Below are 18,141 nucleotides of genomic sequence, written 5' to 3' on the forward strand. Positions count from 1 at the left end.
CACTTCTGATTGGCCTCCCATCAGTGCCCTGAATTTGAACAACCATCTGGGAACTATACCATCATTATTTAGCTGAGGTATTGATTAGATTCTGCATGGTATTTTATGATTATATGGTTATTGTATTGTTTTAATCTTGTTTTAAATTGGTTTTAATTGTTATTCTGTATCATTTTAACATTGATGGAACCCACCCTGAGCCTACTTGTGGGGAGGGTGGGATAACAGTTTAATAAAATAAAAATAAAATAAATGGACCAAAGGTCTGATTCAGTATAGGGCAACTTCATGTGTTCTTGTGTGTTCACCATCCCAATCATGGGGCTGTATTTATGCCAGATATTTTTATTCCGTGCACATGGTGTTCTCTCAAATGAACCTAAATTAATATTATTAGGTTTCTTTACCTCCTTTTTTCAGGGTTGCAAAGAATACAACTTTATCTGTTTTTCCCCATACCATAATCCACCCTATAAAATAAAGAAATGGCGCAAGTAGCATTGATCACTGTACAAAATACAGTTGATACTGAAAAAGCATCTACCTTTCCCACAGCAATTGTCATTGCAAAGGCTGTACTACCTGGGGGAGGCATTCAGTTTTCAGATGCAAAATAAACCCTTTCAGTTTCAAGAAATGTGATATCCCCATAGCAGAAGCACTGCCTTGAGGATAAAAATCTGAAGTAACCCATCAAGTGACTATCAACTTGTATGAAATCCCTATTGTATTGAAAGGCCCTTCAGGATACACACCACTTATTGATTGATAGATGGGTGCTTGAGGAGATGGTGTTAAGCATGTTTGTACTTCATTCTGCCTTGTCCCTTTACAAGAAGATAGCAAAGAAAGCTACCCAAAGCCCCTCTACACATGACAGTGTGCACTGAAATCAGTACATCAAGGGGGAAATGGGGATGAGCATGCTGTCCCCACTTTCACCCTATTGCCAGCTTATGAACATGGAGCCTGTAAATGCAAAAAGTATATGCAGAAAGGCTCCCTCCCCCTGATTAGGAGCATTTAAAAAAAGTATTGTTCCTGATCAGGGGAAGGAGCCTTAGTAGGGTTGTAAGCTCTGGGTTGGGAAATACCTGGAGATTTGGGGGGTGGACCCTGAGGAGGGCAGGGTTTGGAGAGGGGGAGGGACTTTAATGGGGTATAATGCCATGGAGTCTACCTTCTGAAGTGGCCATTTTCTCCAGGTGAACTGATGTCTGTCTCCTGGAGATTGGGCGTAATAGCAGGAGATGTCCAGCCACCACCTGGATGTTGGTGGCCCTAATGCTTACTATGCACATAGCCTCCATGTTCACAAGCTGGCAATGTGTTGGCAGCGAACAAGGCAATCACACCCATGCTCCCTCCTCGTCTCTACATGATTTAAATATGCGTTGAGTCATGTGTAGAGAGCTTAAGAAACAGTGGTTGTGTTTATTTGCCTGTCGATTTGACATGCTTCTTTAAGGACTACCACTCTCAAGTCATAGGCTGATTTGGAATTCCAGTGTAGTCAGTGTGTTTGTCGTCTCTGTAAGATTCACAGGGAATCTTGAATGTATATACACACAAGCACAAATGTGCACACATACAGAACAGCTCCTGGAGAGATTATTGTAACACATAACTGTGAAACTGAATCAATCAGCGTCATGCTCTGTCACCACATTTTTTGGATGCTGAATGGCTGCTCCAAATGAGTTTTTTGAATGCAAAGGGATGTGCCCAGGAATTACTGTCTCACCCCCACACTCACCTTCTCCAGAGGAGACGCCACTGCTGACACAGGCAGCCCAGTCCTCTTATGCACAGGTATTTCCCCTCACTTTCACTGTGCATGTCCGTCAGGTTTTCTTTGTCATTCTGTATTGATTTTCCTTCCTTCAGCACTCAGTCTGCTTTCTGGTTGCTGTTTCCTTGGGATTTCTGAGAGTGCTTTTGTGTCAATTTTTTTGTGCGGATGTTCTGCTTTCAAGCTGAAGGTAATTCAAATGTGTACAGATTCCCTCAGATTCCCCCTGCCCTTTTGCCATTCCTCAAAGTTCACTCCCCTGCCCAAATAGAGGTTGTTCCACCCACTCTGCACCCTCCACCATCCTCTCCCCTTCATCAGCTCCATTTCCCCCTCATTTTAAAATTTTTGATTTTTTTTTACAAGTGGCATGAGACTAGCAATATGAGACTGTTGCTAGTCTCAGATTGCTGAATAAAAAATAAAAATAATGGGGGAAAGTTCAAAAGGAGCTGCATGAAGTTTAGTTCCCTGCTGGTATTTACTTGAAAGGGGGATTGGAGAGGAGGGAAAGAAAGAAAGAAAGAAAGAAAGAAAGAAAGAAAGAAAGAAAGAAAGAAAGAAAGAAAGAAAGAAAGAAAAGGATTTCAGTGCTGCATGCAAACACTATAAAGGGAGAATGAATCATCAGCCTGGAATGAAATTGACATGACATGTAAAGAGAGAGAGAGACATTGAGAAGGAAGCCTAGAGCTTTAAAAACATTTTTCCCTTTAATGCTTTAGTGAACAAAGGTTGGGGGGGGGGGACGGACCATTTTGGCAGTCTCTGGAAGCCTAACATTAAAATGGTGGCTGAGCCACATCGACCTTCAGTGAACCACCAAACTTAAGAATCACTTGGGATCGATCCATTTGGAGGAAGAGTGCAATCCACACAGGTCAGGCTCTAAAATACTGCCAAGATCATGAGCAGTATGCAGGATCAAATTAGACAAACTGCAGCCCTATGCAAAGCATGGTGGAGTTGCAGCTGACTTTGCACAGGCTGCATGCAAACACACATACACATTGCCAATGATCACAGCTTGCAATGCCAGTGTCAGTGGGTTCTACCATGCATTCTCTACACTCAACATTTTCCCCCATATTATGAGATCATGTGACTCCCATTTTTCACAGTGGTCAATAACACAGCAGAGAATCCCCTAGTGCTCAACAATATGGAAAATAGGCTTCACAGCTGCTTGTCAGTTTAAAAAAAAAAGTCTGGTCAGTTTCAACATCCAGATTCCCCCCTTTGCCTGTGTTCTTTTCTGTTCCCTTTCATTCAACGAACTAACGCTAAAATGCATGCGCAAAACCTGAACCAGGAGGATTTAAATGGAAGACACTTACTGGACACTACTGCACAGCTGAGACAGGGCAATTGTGTAATATATTTTTTTTAAAAAACACAAATTTTGGATGCCCCCCTCCACATGTCACAAGTGATGTTCCTCCCTGATTGAGAAATGTGTTTTTTAAATTGTAACTGCAGAATAAATACACCAGAAGAAAAAGAATGGTGCATAAGGCAGGCATGGAATCCAAAGTCAAGATTAAAGGCTTACTGCTCTGAAAATGTGCGGTAAGATGTGTGTTTGTAATGAGCCCCCAGTCAGGCTGTGGGAAGGGAGCAAGGGCAAAGCCATGCTTGAAATGCAGCAGCCTCAGAGCCTGGCAGGTTCAAGGAAGAGAACAGGCCAGAGAAAGGGCAGCAGCCCTGGGACCTCCTGGGACTAGGCAGAGAAGCCACTTAAAACCACAAGGAATGGCAGGGCATGAGAAGGGAGGGCCCAGCCAGGGAGGCATTGGCCCAGAAGGGGTATTGACAGAATCCAGGTTCAGCTAACCCTCAGGAAATCCTTTATTATTCTGGCCCAGGGAAGGCCAGTGAGAAAAGGTCAGACCAATCTCAAGAAGCCATGGGAGAGGCAACTAACGGGGGTGGACCAGGGTGAAACAGAAACCCCCCTCATTGCCTTATTATGAGGCTCTTCATGAGGTGGGACCTATAAAGGGGAACACTAGAGGGTGCTGTGACCCCAGACTTTGTACCACCTCTGTCAGAGTCTGTTGGAAGCTGTTACAATTGGAAGCTGTTAAAATCGGCAATGAGTTTATGAAGTGATAATTTGGGGACAGGATGTGGAATGGTATAATATAGTCCTATCTTGTCATATCTCGGAAGCTAAACAGGGTCGGTACTGGGGTGAGGGAACACAATGAAGACTCTGCAGAGGAAGGCAACGGCAAACTACCTCTGTTTCTCCCCTGCCTTGAAAACCCCTTGCTAGGATTGCCATAAATTGTTTGCAGCTTGATGGCATGTAAGTACATACTTTTAGGACAGGGAAGTGGGAGCCCTGAAAATATATATTGCAAAAGGACAGGGAAACACATCCAGGATTATGTGTGAAATGCATAAAACACACATGTTAGGAGACAAGAACCATACAAATGTAACAACATTGAAATGCATAAAACACACATATGTTATGGAGACAAGAACCATACAAATGTAACAACAAAACTGATCACCGTCAGTAAGAAATACCTTGATTATGGCTATACAAGAACTGAGAAGAGGGGACTCACTAATCCTAAAATAAACAACAGCATGTATAGGGATCCAGATTCTTTCATTTTAATATTTTGTTTAACTGGAAAATTTAGCAAGTGCTTCCTCGCTGCAGGCAAGTACTTGCAATGATTACAAATCAAGTAAAGGATTAAAGTGAGTGATTGTCGATTACTCAGTGAAGCTAGAAGCTTCTTTTTCATGAGAGCAAACTGAGACGGGGCAATAGCTGGATTCTAGAGCCTCCAGGACAACCTCTCATGACCTACAGCTTCAATGATCCTGCAGAAAGCTTTCAAAATTTGGTATCCTCCTAATTTTTACAGATTTTTCCTGTTCTTAGCTTTTTACTTTTTAGAGTAAGACCATTCTTTCAAGAGCTGGAAAGACCACTTTTTAATCTTCTACACTTCACTCCTCTTTTAGGGTTTGTTGTCAACATGCTGTAAAACACACAGGCTGGAGCTGGGAAAAGAAGGTAGTAAGGCACTAAATACTGCACTCTGGTTGTAGCTCTATCTAAGACCTTAATAGTATGAGGTAGTAAAATCAGAAATATAAATGGTTCTCTGGAGGAATTGCTGCCTTGTGTTCTTATATTATGGCATATTCTACCCATGTTGACACTGAAACTGAATCCAGTGAGTCAGAACAAAAAAACAACACAACCCACCTTATTTATATTGCTATTTTGTCATGTTGAGGCTCTGAGGAATAAAAATTTTCAAGGCTTCATCTATACCATGCTCTTACGCTCTTACATATTATTACAAAACAGGCGAAATACATTATATTTTGCTCGGAGACATTAACACATACATATGTATATAAACAGACAAAGGCTATTAAGAGAAGCACTCATTAAAATACACAGTCATTTACACAGGAGGTTTTTATATATATATACACACACAAATTAACATGTTCTCTGCTGTTTGTAAACATTCTGGAAACTGTTCAGCAGATATAATTGTAGCCACTTTGCATGTGACCTTGTAAATTATGCACAGAATTGCTTCTTCCACTGGAAATACAGCTGGATGTTCCATGCCACATGGCTATTTTCCTAAGCCAAGCAGAGCAGTTGCCATAAAGCTCCTTGAGGTTTTATGTAGCATGCACATCATATACCACATTGCTATAATTCATTTTGCTGGCTAATAAAATGCTACCTGTTTAGCAATACCAGGCAAATAATGGCCACTCAACAGAGCTTATGACAACAATGAGGAAGCAATAATTCCTTTACATGGATTCAAATTTCACATTTATTTTATTGCATTTGTGAATCATTTCCTCTGGAAGGTGGTCAGAGCCACATGCATCAATTATAAAAGCATAAAACTGATAAAATGGTAAAGTGATTGTTACATGACCAACAGTGGTAGTCTGGCTTATTTATAATTGTTGCAGATGAATTCCGAACATAAAGATATGCCTGGATTGGTCAAAAAATCTAGTCATATGCAGAAAATATAATAATTGGAAATGATTTCAGGATTTCATCATGCTGTTTGAGAAGGATCTCACTGGGTATGTTGGCTGCAATTCTAGGAATTTCTAGTAAAGTAATAGGACTTGCCTACTTATAACAGGCAATAGGATTGGAGCCATTGTCAGATGCCCTGGCTCATCCAAAAAGCACTTTACTTTTGGTCACTGATCTAAATGAGCAATATAACAACATTTGTTATTAAATATACATAATTAATGAGATGACACTCAGAGGGAAGCTATGACACAACTGAGATTCTCTCGGATGCATTTGGTAGTCTTGACTGGGAGATAATTAAATAGATCTGAACCAAGCCACTGTCAGTGCAATCCTAAACAAAATTATATACTGTTAAGTCCACTAACATCAATGGATGGAGAAAGGTGTAACTGTGTTTAGGAGTGTCCATATGGCAGGAACACTTTGTAAGATCTTGAACATTTGAGATTGAAAGCTCCCTTTGTCAGATATCTGATGAAGGCGACTTTGACTCTTGAAAGCTTACACCCTGCAGCTCTTGTTGGTCTCTAAGGTGCTACAGGAGTCAAATCTAGCTCTTCTACTACAGACCAACATGGCTACCCTCCTAAAGCTATCCTGAACATTGTTTGTGGATACGCACTTTGTACTGCAGTATTAAAGTGGAGGGGGAACCAATTACAACCAAGAAACACCAGTCAAATATAAAACAGTATGGATGTTGACAAAGTCAAATGTATTCATTAGAGGACTCTCCTCTATTACAGGCAAAACATTGATTTTGAATGAACTTTTTATACTGTAGTCACTGTCAGGAGATGCTTGTACATACTGATAATTTTTGCTTGCTTATTTGCAAAATGCCATAAACAAAAATCCAATCAAAATCAGATTACTGTCACATGAGCTGTTCAAACACAGCCCCCTGATCTATGATAAGCTTTCCAGGCATATAAGCAGCTTTCTGAGTGCGCTGCTGATTCATATCTGGATGCATATCCCCCATCCATATTGTAGTGCACATCGAATTAGTTGAGTATGTATTTTTTATGCATGTTTGGATCATCACCTGGAGATGCAGAAAAGGGCAACTAGAATGATAAAAGGGTTGGAACATATATATGCATAATTATATTGTTCTGTAATTTTGCTTCTGTTCATCTTGAAATAAAAATTACCAAAAATAAAATAAAATAAAATAAAAGGGTTGGAACACTTTCCCTATGAAGAAAGGTTAAAGCGCTTGGGGCTCTTTAGCTTGGAGAAATGACGGCTGAGGGGTGACATGATCGCGGTTTATAAGATCATGCATGGGATAGAGCAGGTAGAGAAAGAGGTACTTTTCTCCCATTCTCACAATACAAGAACTCATGGGCACTCCATGAAATTGCTGAGCGGTCAGGTTAGAACAGATAAAAGGAAGTACTTCTTCACCCAAAGAGTGATTAACACCTGTAATTCACTGCCACAGGAGGTGGTGGCAGCTACAAGCATGGACAGCTTCAAGAGGGAACTGGATAAACATATGGCGCAGAGGTCCATCGGTGGCTATTAGCCACAAGGTATAGATAGGAACTCTCAGTCTGGGGCAAGGGATGCTCTGTATTCTTGGTGCTTGGGGGGGGGCAACAGTGGGAGGGCTTCTAGTGTCCTGGCCCCCCTGCGGGCCCTCCTGATGGCACCTGGTATTTTTGGCCACTGTGTGACAGTGTTGGACTGGATGGGCCATTGGCCTGATCCAACATTGGCTTCTCTTATGTTCTTATGCAAGTTATTTCCATTTAGTTACTCCAAGCTAAAGCTGAGTAAGGGCCAGTGCCTCCTCTAGAATCTATCTATGCCCAGCCACTTTTTCTCCATGGTCTGTGTTAATTAATTACCTCCATAAAGACACAAAAAGACAAGCAAATTGCAGCTTCAGAGGTTTAGTTATTCTGTTAAGACTGCCAATCTCAATTAAAACGTATTAAAGGAAAGTCCTATTGATTTTAATAGAATGCTTTCCCAGTAACTGTAAAAGGCTTGTTAGCTAGATAATGCAAAATTTGTTATTCAAATTATCTTCTTGTGTACAGTGTTTTCCCACTGGAGATTTACTTTTTAATGCCTATATTTTGTAAGCACTCTTGTAAACAGTTTTGTTAACATTCTGCTACATGATCCATTCTAAGGATGGGCACAAACTGAACCATGAAGCAAAATTCATCAAAAAGTTTGCCCTGTTTGTGGTTCATGAACTGAAATTCTTGATGGGTCTACCATCATGAATTTCCATGAACTTTTAAAGCAATTTGTTGTGGTTCAAGGGGTTTAAAAGGACTCTGAATCCCTTTAAACCCCTTTCTGTTCCCTGCAAAAGCTGCAAAAACAGCTGAGCGGTGGGACCAGCCTGCTCCACACCACTCAGCTGTTTCAGGGCTGTCTTGTGCACTCCCTTTAAAGTTTAACAGCTGTTTTGGGGGTTTTCTGGAAAACCCCATTTAAAGGGACTGAGGTCTCTTTCAATGGGGTCTGTGGGGCCATGAACCAGTTCAGTTTGCAAACAAATCCCCCAGTTCAGTTCATGGATTGGCCATAAACTGACACAAACCACATTTTTCTGGGTCATGCCCATTTCTAATCCTTTCACACTGTAGTACTTACATTTCATTCTGTGGTCATAACAGATTCCACCAGATGAGAGTACTAGGTTCATGATCTAGTAGGAATGCTGAATGTAATCAGTGGACTATGAGTGGGTCTTCAGACATGCTTTCACAGAGGATCACACTGATGGTAATATATACAAATGTACCTGCTTTGTGGAGAGTTTTCCAGCCATTATATGATGATATGTTTGGGACATCTGTTTATAATATAGGAATCTAATACTGTTCCTATTTCAGGTCCATTCCTATAAATCATATCAGTGTCTAGCAAAGTGTTGCAAATACTAATGTCTCATTTGTAATATTCATAACTAAAATGTGGCACAAATATATATGGAAAGCTTTTCAAAATTCACACTGAACATGCTTCTAATTGTGAATATATTTACTAACATATTTCCTGCCAAAGGAACAACGAAGGTATTGATGGCACTACTAAGCAATGACAAATCTTAGTTTTTGAAAATCCACCATTACTAATTCTGACTTACCATCAAATTTTTAAAAGGACACCATAAACACCATGTGTATTAAGTAGTTCCATCTGCAGTTGGCAAGCACTCAGCAGACAACTGTATGGATTCTTCTTATTTTCACCAAGAAGTCGTTTTTTAAAAGAACTTCCATATTTCCATTTGGAAATCTGTACAGAACTTCAAGGAATCAAATATTTCTGTTTGAAATATTTTTGAGTATCAGAAAATGTCTTGCTTAAAAAGTTTCACTGCATCTCCTCATATTTTGCAGTGCAGTTTCTGCTGAACCTCAGTTTAAGCTGTCCTTGTGGATGCTCCGTTCTGTGTTGTGATTGTTCAATTCATTGTTCTTCCACTGAATACTTGTTCCATTCATGGAAACAGATGTTGTTTGGCATCCATTCTGGTAGCACAAGCAGCAGAGGCATGACTGGCAAGAGAAATGTTTCCACAGAGTATTAATCATGAAGGATCATTTTCTGCATTCATTCGAGAGCAGAACTCTCCAGAGTGAGTACAACAGAACGGGCAATATCAGATTCCAGCATGTTTTAATGATACCAAAAGGAGTGGAACCAAGTTGGGGGCCTGAATCAAGAGTCCTAACTCAATGAACATATTTAATGTAATATAAATATGTCCAGACTAACAAGGTAATCCTGTATAATTAGTATAAAGCCACTGAAATCATAGAATAATAGAATCAAAAAGTTGGAAGGGGCCTAATGATCATAAAGCCCAACACGCCTATACCATGCAGGATGTCCTAAAGTATCCTTGACAAATAATTGTCCAATCTCCATTTAAACACCTCCAAAGAGGGCGAACCCACAACATCCCTAGGCAACTGATTCCACCACTGAACTGCCCTTATTGTTACAAAGTTTTTCCGAACATCCCTCCAATATCTTCCCACCTGTAATTTAAATCCATTATTACAAGTCCTTTCCTCCACTACCAAATGAAACACTTGTCTAAATGACAGCCTTTCAAATACTTATAAAGAGTAATCATATCCCTCCCTCAACCTCCTCTTTTCCAGGCTGAATATGAAGAATATGCACACCCTTTCTTCATAAGGCTTAGTCTCTAAACCCCTAATCATCCTCATCACTCTCCTTTGCACCTGCTCTAAAGTTTCTAAGTCCTTCCAATAAAAAAGCCTCCAGAACTGGAGGACTGCACTAAGTTTTGCATGTCATTCCACAGTACCATACTGTTCCTACTGAGCCACATTAAAAAAAATTAACTGTTTATTGGTTCATTTATTTATTGCCTTTATAATTCACCTTTCTTCCTTCATGCAACTGAAGGCAACTTCTGTTCCAGATACTGACCAAACACAGACCTGCTTAGTTTCAGCAATAGTGCCATCCCATCCACTCTCTAACCATACCCTGAGCTTAATAATACTGGCTCTTCAAAAAAGCTTATTAATCTAACACACAGAGTGACACACTAAGCTCATTGGTTTCAATGCGCTTGTGAGCCTAAGTCTCTGTTTATAAGTTCACAGTCAAGTTTATAGAAATTGTAATCCTATATATCCATCTCTGTCTTCTTCAGGAATAGTTAAGCCATTATGAATGGTCTTGTGTAGAAAAACAATAGGAGAGATGAAGAAAAGAAAAATATATGGGGAATGATATTAAGAGAGAGACAGGAAAAAGAATCATATCTAACATAGGATATGCAAAAAGAAGCGCAAGAGCCATTTCCGGTTTTGGCGACTCGCAAGCGGGCACGCTCCATCACAGCTCTGATGTGAGCGACCCATAAACGTGCCAATGGGGAGGGGGCCTGAGCTGGTCTTGGCCTGCCCCAACCCCTTGTAGGGGGGTCATAGCCTGGGGCGCGAGAGGTGCCTCTCCCAAGGTGGAAGCCAAAGGATCGAGGCACTTCTTTGTCCCATTAGGTCCCCATGGCACGGAGCCCGCAATGGCATTTAGAGGCACACACCGGCCAGAGCGTACAGGTGATCTGAAGCAAGAACCTCTCTATCTACCTAAACGCAAGTAAAGATGTGAGTGAATTCATGACTAAACAAACATTTGTCAGCAACCAAGCCGTACCAAAGTCCCGAAATAAGTGGAAGGGGGAGGGGAAAGCCCAAGCCCAAAAAGACTGAGTTAAGCGAGGGGCAGAAAGGATGGCTTGGAAAAAAGCGTAACTTGATTGAAAATGGTGTTAACTAGCAAAAAAGCAATAGACTATCGGACCCTTACACTATTTGAATTTTTCTCTTACTGTAAACAATGATGCAGCGTGCATAAAGAATGGCGGCGAAAACGAAACCTAGAATGGGAACTGCCAGCATTTCTTTACCGGCGTTAATCCGGAAACAACTATAGACTCTCCCAAATGATTATTGCAGACCTGTGCCACCTACTGGACCAGAAGACCGATTCCAATGTGGAGATTACAAAAGGAACTTAAAGAAACCCCAGCGAGAACAGATTCTATTCACCAAGCAAATAAATAATCCACTTTCATTGCACTTTCCAACTGGATTTTGCCAGTTCACACAATAAAAATTCAGTTGCAAAGTGTACTGAAAGTGGATCGAAAGTGGATTAGTGTTTGTGACCACAGCCATAGACTGTGAAATTGCAAAAGTTCATAAGGGCTTCTTCATATTATATCAAAAAGTTCATATCTTTATATTTCTTTCTTATCCAATCGTAAAAAGGAGTCCATGGTCCAACAAAGTCTTTTTTCATTTGCCCTTTTAAGATCAAACTGAGTTTGTCCATTTCCACACTTTCCATGGTCATCATTATTAGGTCTTGTTCAGAAGTGTTGCCCCTTTTTTGTTGCGGTGAGGGCCCTGCTTGCCATTGTCAGATTCAGACTTAATGAGGGTAAACACATCAATATAGTAACTATAAAGAATACATTCCCTAACCTTCCGCAAGAAATGAATGCCTGGTGGATCCACAAAATCTTTAAAGATACTTAGCCCAGAAAGGGAACCAGATGGCAACTCTGGGGCTCAACTGGTGTAGGGTCACAACCATTCTTTCCCTCCTTTTTATCGCCCCATAAGGGAGGTCTGGGACCTGAGCATTTGTCACTCAATAATTGCCAGGTTATTAAGCTAATTTGTCATCAAATGAGTACTCACTTGAAGACCCTTCACTGGATGTCTCGTGTCTTCTTGATGAACAATTTGCCCTGTGGTGCTTACTCTGACGCTTCTTGTGCACTTGTTGTCTCCTTGGAGCTTTGTTTTCAGATGAAGAGGATGACCCAACCAGCAACCTCAATGCAAAAATACACAATAGGGGGAAAAATGAAAGAAGTAGCCCATCAAACTCTGCGAAATGCTCAGCCAACAAGGATCCATCTCCAATCATTTATCTCAGTGTGTTCTTGTCTTCAGTGCAAACTTTTAGAATGCAAGAAATTTGATTCTTGCAGTGTTAAAGCAAAGTCTATCCACATTTCATTGGAAAAAGTTTATCTTTTCTATTATGAATCATGAACATTTGATATTTTTTGTTATTCAGTATTTTAAATGGACTCATTTGAATAAAATTAGTTACTGTACACACAAGCTAATGCGAATTTTATTTTTCTAACTAAGCCATTTTTTTAAAACCTTCTATAGCTATAGAAGTCAAAGGGTCATTGTAAATGAAAATGATTGAGGGGCACAACAAAAGATCATTTTAATGCAAATCTGCACTAAGAGGCCACTATCACAGACTGAAATGAAGTATGCTAGAAATGAAAACCATATTTTAAGTGAGATATTTTCATTGTGATTCTGAAGGCTTTTTAGACACACTGCTGTCATTAATGTTAATAGGGGTTATCCAGCTAAAGCCAATTCCATCAATTTAAGAGAAGATTCTGGAGTTAATAACCTACTACTTGACAGAACATGAATTTTTTAATTAAGAAAACCTTAATTTTACACTGAAACCTAGACTATGATAAAAGGGGGATGAAGCACTGTTCCCACTGCTTCTTTGGCATTTTTAGCACTGTAATTTCTACCAGAGGTTATAACACTTCAGGCCCTTTTCAAACTGCCTTTGTATTCTGTTTTAGTAACTGGTTGGTAATGGGGGTTGTCCCCTGTCATTTCAGACAGACCCATTTTAACCTTTATTGTATATGTTAAAGCGAACTCAACACCACAATCAAGCATGACAGAGATTGTTTGCTGTTTCTTGATTTTCTTTTGTTATCAATAATTCTCACATTTTACTATTGGCAGAATTAGAGATGTTTCAACTACCTTAAACTACTGTAACCAAGATCCTTGTTACTCTATATTTTAGGTTATTCCCTTTCCCTGATCCTGTAGAGTTGTAGTTTTAGAAAAGCAATAAAAATGTTTTTTAAAAAGAAGCACAAGAGCCAAATCTGACCCATCTAAAAGGCTTCCAATACGGCCCAGCATAACAGTGTGGCCCAACAAGGTTTCTTCTGCCCATTTTTAGGTATCTCAACTAATTTCTCCCAAGCAGAAACACACACACACACACACACCATCATCAGATTAAGCAGCAACAAAGGCTTTGTGAGTGAGCTGCCCTTATTACTTTCAGCACCTATGCATGAGCAAAGGTAATCAGCTGAGGTACCTAAAGGAAGTGCTTCACCAAAGCTGTATTGCTGTTCACACTGGAAGAGAGGGACTTGTCATGTAGGAATGAGTCAGTGAGCAGATCCAACATTACTGGCCCTTATCCACACATTATAAAGTACACAGAATGGGTCTGGGGTCCTCACCTTGTGTAACAATCAGGTGTGACTTGCTAGTTCTCCTCAATTACTGCATGTGTGGTACCTGATTTGGATTGGGACTGAACTGTGCATAGAGAAGAATCCTCAACCTTCCCTCATGCCATTTTCCTGACCTGAAATGGTCTTGGGGGGCATTATTGGGCCCATTTGGGAAACCCAAATGTTCCCCGGGACACATATGGATTTCCCCAATAGGCCAAACAGTGCCTACTCAGTGTCTGAATCAGTCCTCACCAATCCTTGTTCAGTTGAAAATGTGGTCCATGTTAAAAATTACTTGCCTACCAGATATAATTTTGTCACAATACAGCAAAAACAGTGGTACACTAATGATTCATATTGCAGACAATCCTCTGCTATTAAACTGAAGGTGTCCCTTAAGAAAGATATGAGATTTGCTTCGTTTAGCAAACAAAGTGGTTGGTAAGAAAGGGATTAACCTGTTTGTAGTGGTATGTGTCAATAAAGGCAATCAGGCTGACAAGTCAAGTGAACTAAACGGTGGAAGAAATAAGCAAAATTTGAGCACAATCTAGAGTTGGATAGGGTCCTGCAAATTCCTCTAGCCTCCTCTTCTTTGGTCCTTTACAAGATATTCTGGAACAGATTTATTTTATGGCAACTAAGGCTTGGTGCCTATCAATGTTCCCTCTAAGCTATGGAGTCTTGTGAGCAAAAATTCTACTTTGTGAGCTACTGGCATTACAGTTGTGAGCGAGACATTAGTTTGCTCTGGAACCATCCTTCCTGAGCGAAGACAAAAATGTATGAGCTAGAGGCTAAAAAACTGTGAGCTAGCTCACACCAACTCAGCTTAGAGGGAACACTGGTGCCTATACTATGCAAACACAGCACCATTTGTGGAAGCACTCTTTCAGACCTCCCCCTTCCACTGCATCCTGCCATGCCCCCCAATCCTGACCTCAGGGGATGGTGGATCCTGTAGGAATAGCATGGGAAATAAAATGGGGGTCTGCTCTGGGAGGAAAGTGTCTGTGAAAATCTTTCAATCACTTTTCAGTTGGTGGTAGTACCTTCGGTCAGGAGAAAACATAGTAGTATGCACACATCTTCTAAAGACAGTGACCATTTGTGAATTTAGAATCCTCCACTAGGTTGGATCCAGATAGCTTTTTTACACAATCTTGGCTAACCCCTCTCCTTATTACAGCCCATTTCCCACATGACTATAGTACACACAGATACCATGATCCCAAGCATACCCTCCTCATCTCCTCCCCTTTCCACTAGCAGAAAAGCTCACTGGATCCAACCCATTGTTGTAGTTCCAGTTTTTGAAATAAAATGCAACTCATCTTATTTCTAATATGTAATGGAGAATCTCAGATTCTTATCTCATTTTGGTTGATTGAAGGTAAAACTACAGATTACTCAGGAAACTCATGATTAAATCCTCTAGCAGACTGTAATAACCACAGATCTCTTAGAACACAGATCGCCATGCCACACATTTCTTTTTTTCCATTTACTACTGCATCAGTTTCTCACAGTGCTGAACAAAATCATATAAAATGCCCCTTCCCTGATTAATGAAATTCCCTTAGTGCCCTTCTTTTCTCATAGCTAAAAGGGAGTTTAATAACACAGTTAGCTCAAATACAGTCAAATGTCACTGCATATTTACCTCAGAAGACTGTTTCATGTTTACAACCTAAAGATAATTATGGCTGGCCAACTAAAATGACAACAGATCAGCTGGCAGGAAAAACTAATACTCCTTAAAGCTACCCTTTCACTTTTTCTTCCTCAAAATACTGTTTTACAGCTTTATTTTCAAGCATCTTCTTGAAATCATCGTAAGTCCTTACCTGGAAGCAGTTTTTGAACTTCTTGCTGACAAAATAGAGTGCTATAGGATTTATGCAGGAATTTATGGCTGCTAGATTCATGCTGATATAATCAAATGCCAACAAAAAGCTAGAGTTGAAAAAAGAAAGCAAACAGTTACAAATTTGACTCTTCCCACTCCCCAGCCACCTATAGCATTATTAAATTAATTATTAATTTTTTTCTTTTAATCACATAGAATATTAAAGGTCTCTGTTGTATCTGACTTAAAGTTAATTTATGGTGTAGGTAAAAATGTAAAACAGGAAGTGCCAGGGGCCGTAGATGGGATGTTCTGCATATGAAATGCATGCTCTCCCACGAAGCCACAAATCCTTCCATTTAGACAGAGACTTCTGAATCACCCAGCAGAGTTTACCCAGGGTTTGAACACGCAAGTATTCTTGCGCCATAGGTGAGAACAATATTCTTAGACCAACAAGCCAGGGTTCAGAAGGCAGGCTTGACTGATAATGATTAAGATTGATATCGTAGAGTTCAGGGGCAGAGAGAATTGGAGGGCCAATTCCAGTGTAATATCACATGCTTTTATTTCTCCTGTAATGGAGTGTGTGTTGAAAACCAAACTTCAGGATCTTTTTAAACACTTTACTGCTGAATCAATTCCTAATTTTTTCCAAGGCATGAGCTGAAAGTTTAGCTGTACACAGCCACATTTCAGCATGCAGTATTGCCATAATATAAAGCAACTGATACCTCTCCACCGTAATCATAAAGAAACTTCTAAAGGTAAGGCCTCTGTTAAAGCTTAAAGATGGTGCCTCTATTTCAAAGTGGCAACTAAATATTGTTGTCACAGATCAGAAGGACAGAAAAACAGGAAGAATCAGTTCAGTTACTCAGCGAAAAGCAAGAAGAAAGTAGGGTCAAGTTGGTATCGCTTTGGGGACCAGATCCAGTGACGCCCCAGCTAGAGTCTTCCATGGAACTCTAGTCATCAGCAATACCCACTCCCTGTTTAGCATCTACTGATGTGTACTCGCTTCTTGTGTTACTGCCTCAAACCCTCCCCAGATTGTATAAGACCAAAAATAAAATCATACCAGAGAAATTCACATCTGTTGGGGTTCATTTCTTTGTCCATCAGTTTCTTCAGAAGTCGGCTCAAGTGGAGAGGAAACCAGCAAAGGGCAAAAATCACAACTAAACAGAAAACTGTCTTTGCAACTTCTCGTCGCTGGAAGATGAAAACACATTCAAGAATTTGCAAATGTGAGCCAAGTCAAACATTGTTCAGTTGAAAATAGGGTGGCAGCAGACGAAATGTATGGGGAAAACCAACTTTTTAGGGCACAAGTAAACCCAGATGGTAAGTGCCTGATCTTGCCATAGTTATTAAAACAAAACCCACTGAAATTCACTTGAGTTTTGTTTGGGGTTTTGCCTTTTAACCATTCAAATGGTCAGGATGCTGCCTCCATACTATGGGCTTCTTAGGTTTGGAACAGTCAATGCATATCAACTGATGCATATCACCTTGATTTCCAAAACACTATTCAGAGAACAAGATAACTTTCTAGCTGAAATATGTTATGCAAGTGAACTTGAAAAGCGGTATTTGTTCACACAACAACCCTAAAGAGATATTTCATGTTGTTAACATTCATAGCTATATCATAGCAGGAAATGTGTTATTATTTGGACAGGTAAAGTAGAAGGGACCAAGAAGCACATATTTATAAAGAAAAACCTAAGAAGATACCTCTGGCCAATCCTTGTACTGGAATCTAAGGGAATCAGGGTGAGAAAAACTGTCATGTGAGTTTTAAAACGACATGAAAGGTTAGACCTTGACAGCTTCTTTGCTCAGCCAATTCTCTGCTTTATTATAGCCTCCTTCCATGTGGCTTTTGTCCTTGCAGGCCCCCAGGTTGGATGTAAACAGGTGCCCTCCTTTTTCACCAGTGAAAAAGCTGGTTGGATCCAACCCTTGACCTCATATAGTGTCTAAAATATTATGTCTGCATTATCTCTTTGCACTATAAATTAGAAGAAGAAGAAGAGATTGGATTTATACCCCACCCTTCACTACCCAAAGGAGTCTCAGAGCGGCTTGCAAACTCCTTTTCCCTTCCCCTCCCCACAACAGACACCCTGTGAGGTAGGTGGGGCTGAGAGAGCTTTTGACAGAAACTGCTCTTTTTTCAAGAACAGCTCTTATCAGAACTATGGCTTGCCCAAGGTCATCCAGCCAGGTGCAAGTGGAGGAGTGGGGAATCAAACCCAGTTCTCCCAGATTAGAGTCCGCGCACTTAACCACTACACCAAACTGGCTCTTATTCTCCTGTTCTGAGTTGGTTTAATATATTTTAGTTAAAACTCACCTTTAACTCTACTTTCTATTGCCTTAGTGTATTTTATTAAACCCTATATTGGAAAGTTTTCAAGGTAATGCCTGGAAAACACAAGTAGAAATGGAGTATTTTTAGGTAGTTGCATCCTTCCTTACCTGCTTCAGATGTTCATTGAGAGCTATTCTCAAATTTCTGTTCTTCCTATTCAGCATTTCACAGGTCATTAGGGAGTAAAAGATTGCAGTGCATCCAAGTGGCACACAGAAAT

The 18,141-nt window shown here is 40.3% G+C and overlaps 1 protein-coding gene across 1 annotated transcript in view; it reads right to left on the bottom strand.

The window, feature by feature from the left end:
• Positions 1-9,191: 9,191 nt before the first annotated feature.
• EDNRA (endothelin receptor type A) overlaps positions 9,192-18,141 on the bottom strand; it is a 31,954-nt gene continuing 23,004 nt past the window's right edge. The window contains exons 6-9 of the mRNA XM_015418461.1: positions 18,029-18,141; positions 16,623-16,756; positions 15,540-15,648; positions 9,192-9,382 (exon numbers count right to left, since the gene is read on the bottom strand). Coding sequence (XP_015273947.1) covers positions 9,242-9,382; positions 15,540-15,648; positions 16,623-16,756; positions 18,029-18,141 — 497 coding nt within the window. The 3' untranslated portion in view covers positions 9,192-9,241. The remainder of the gene's footprint in view (positions 9,383-15,539; positions 15,649-16,622; positions 16,757-18,028) is intronic.

Source organism: Gekko japonicus, unplaced genomic scaffold (genome assembly GCF_001447785.1).
Source record: "Gekko japonicus isolate JY-2015 unplaced genomic scaffold, Gekko_japonicus_V1.1 scaffold148, whole genome shotgun sequence".
Lineage (NCBI taxonomy): Eukaryota > Metazoa > Chordata > Lepidosauria > Squamata > Gekkonidae > Gekko > Gekko japonicus.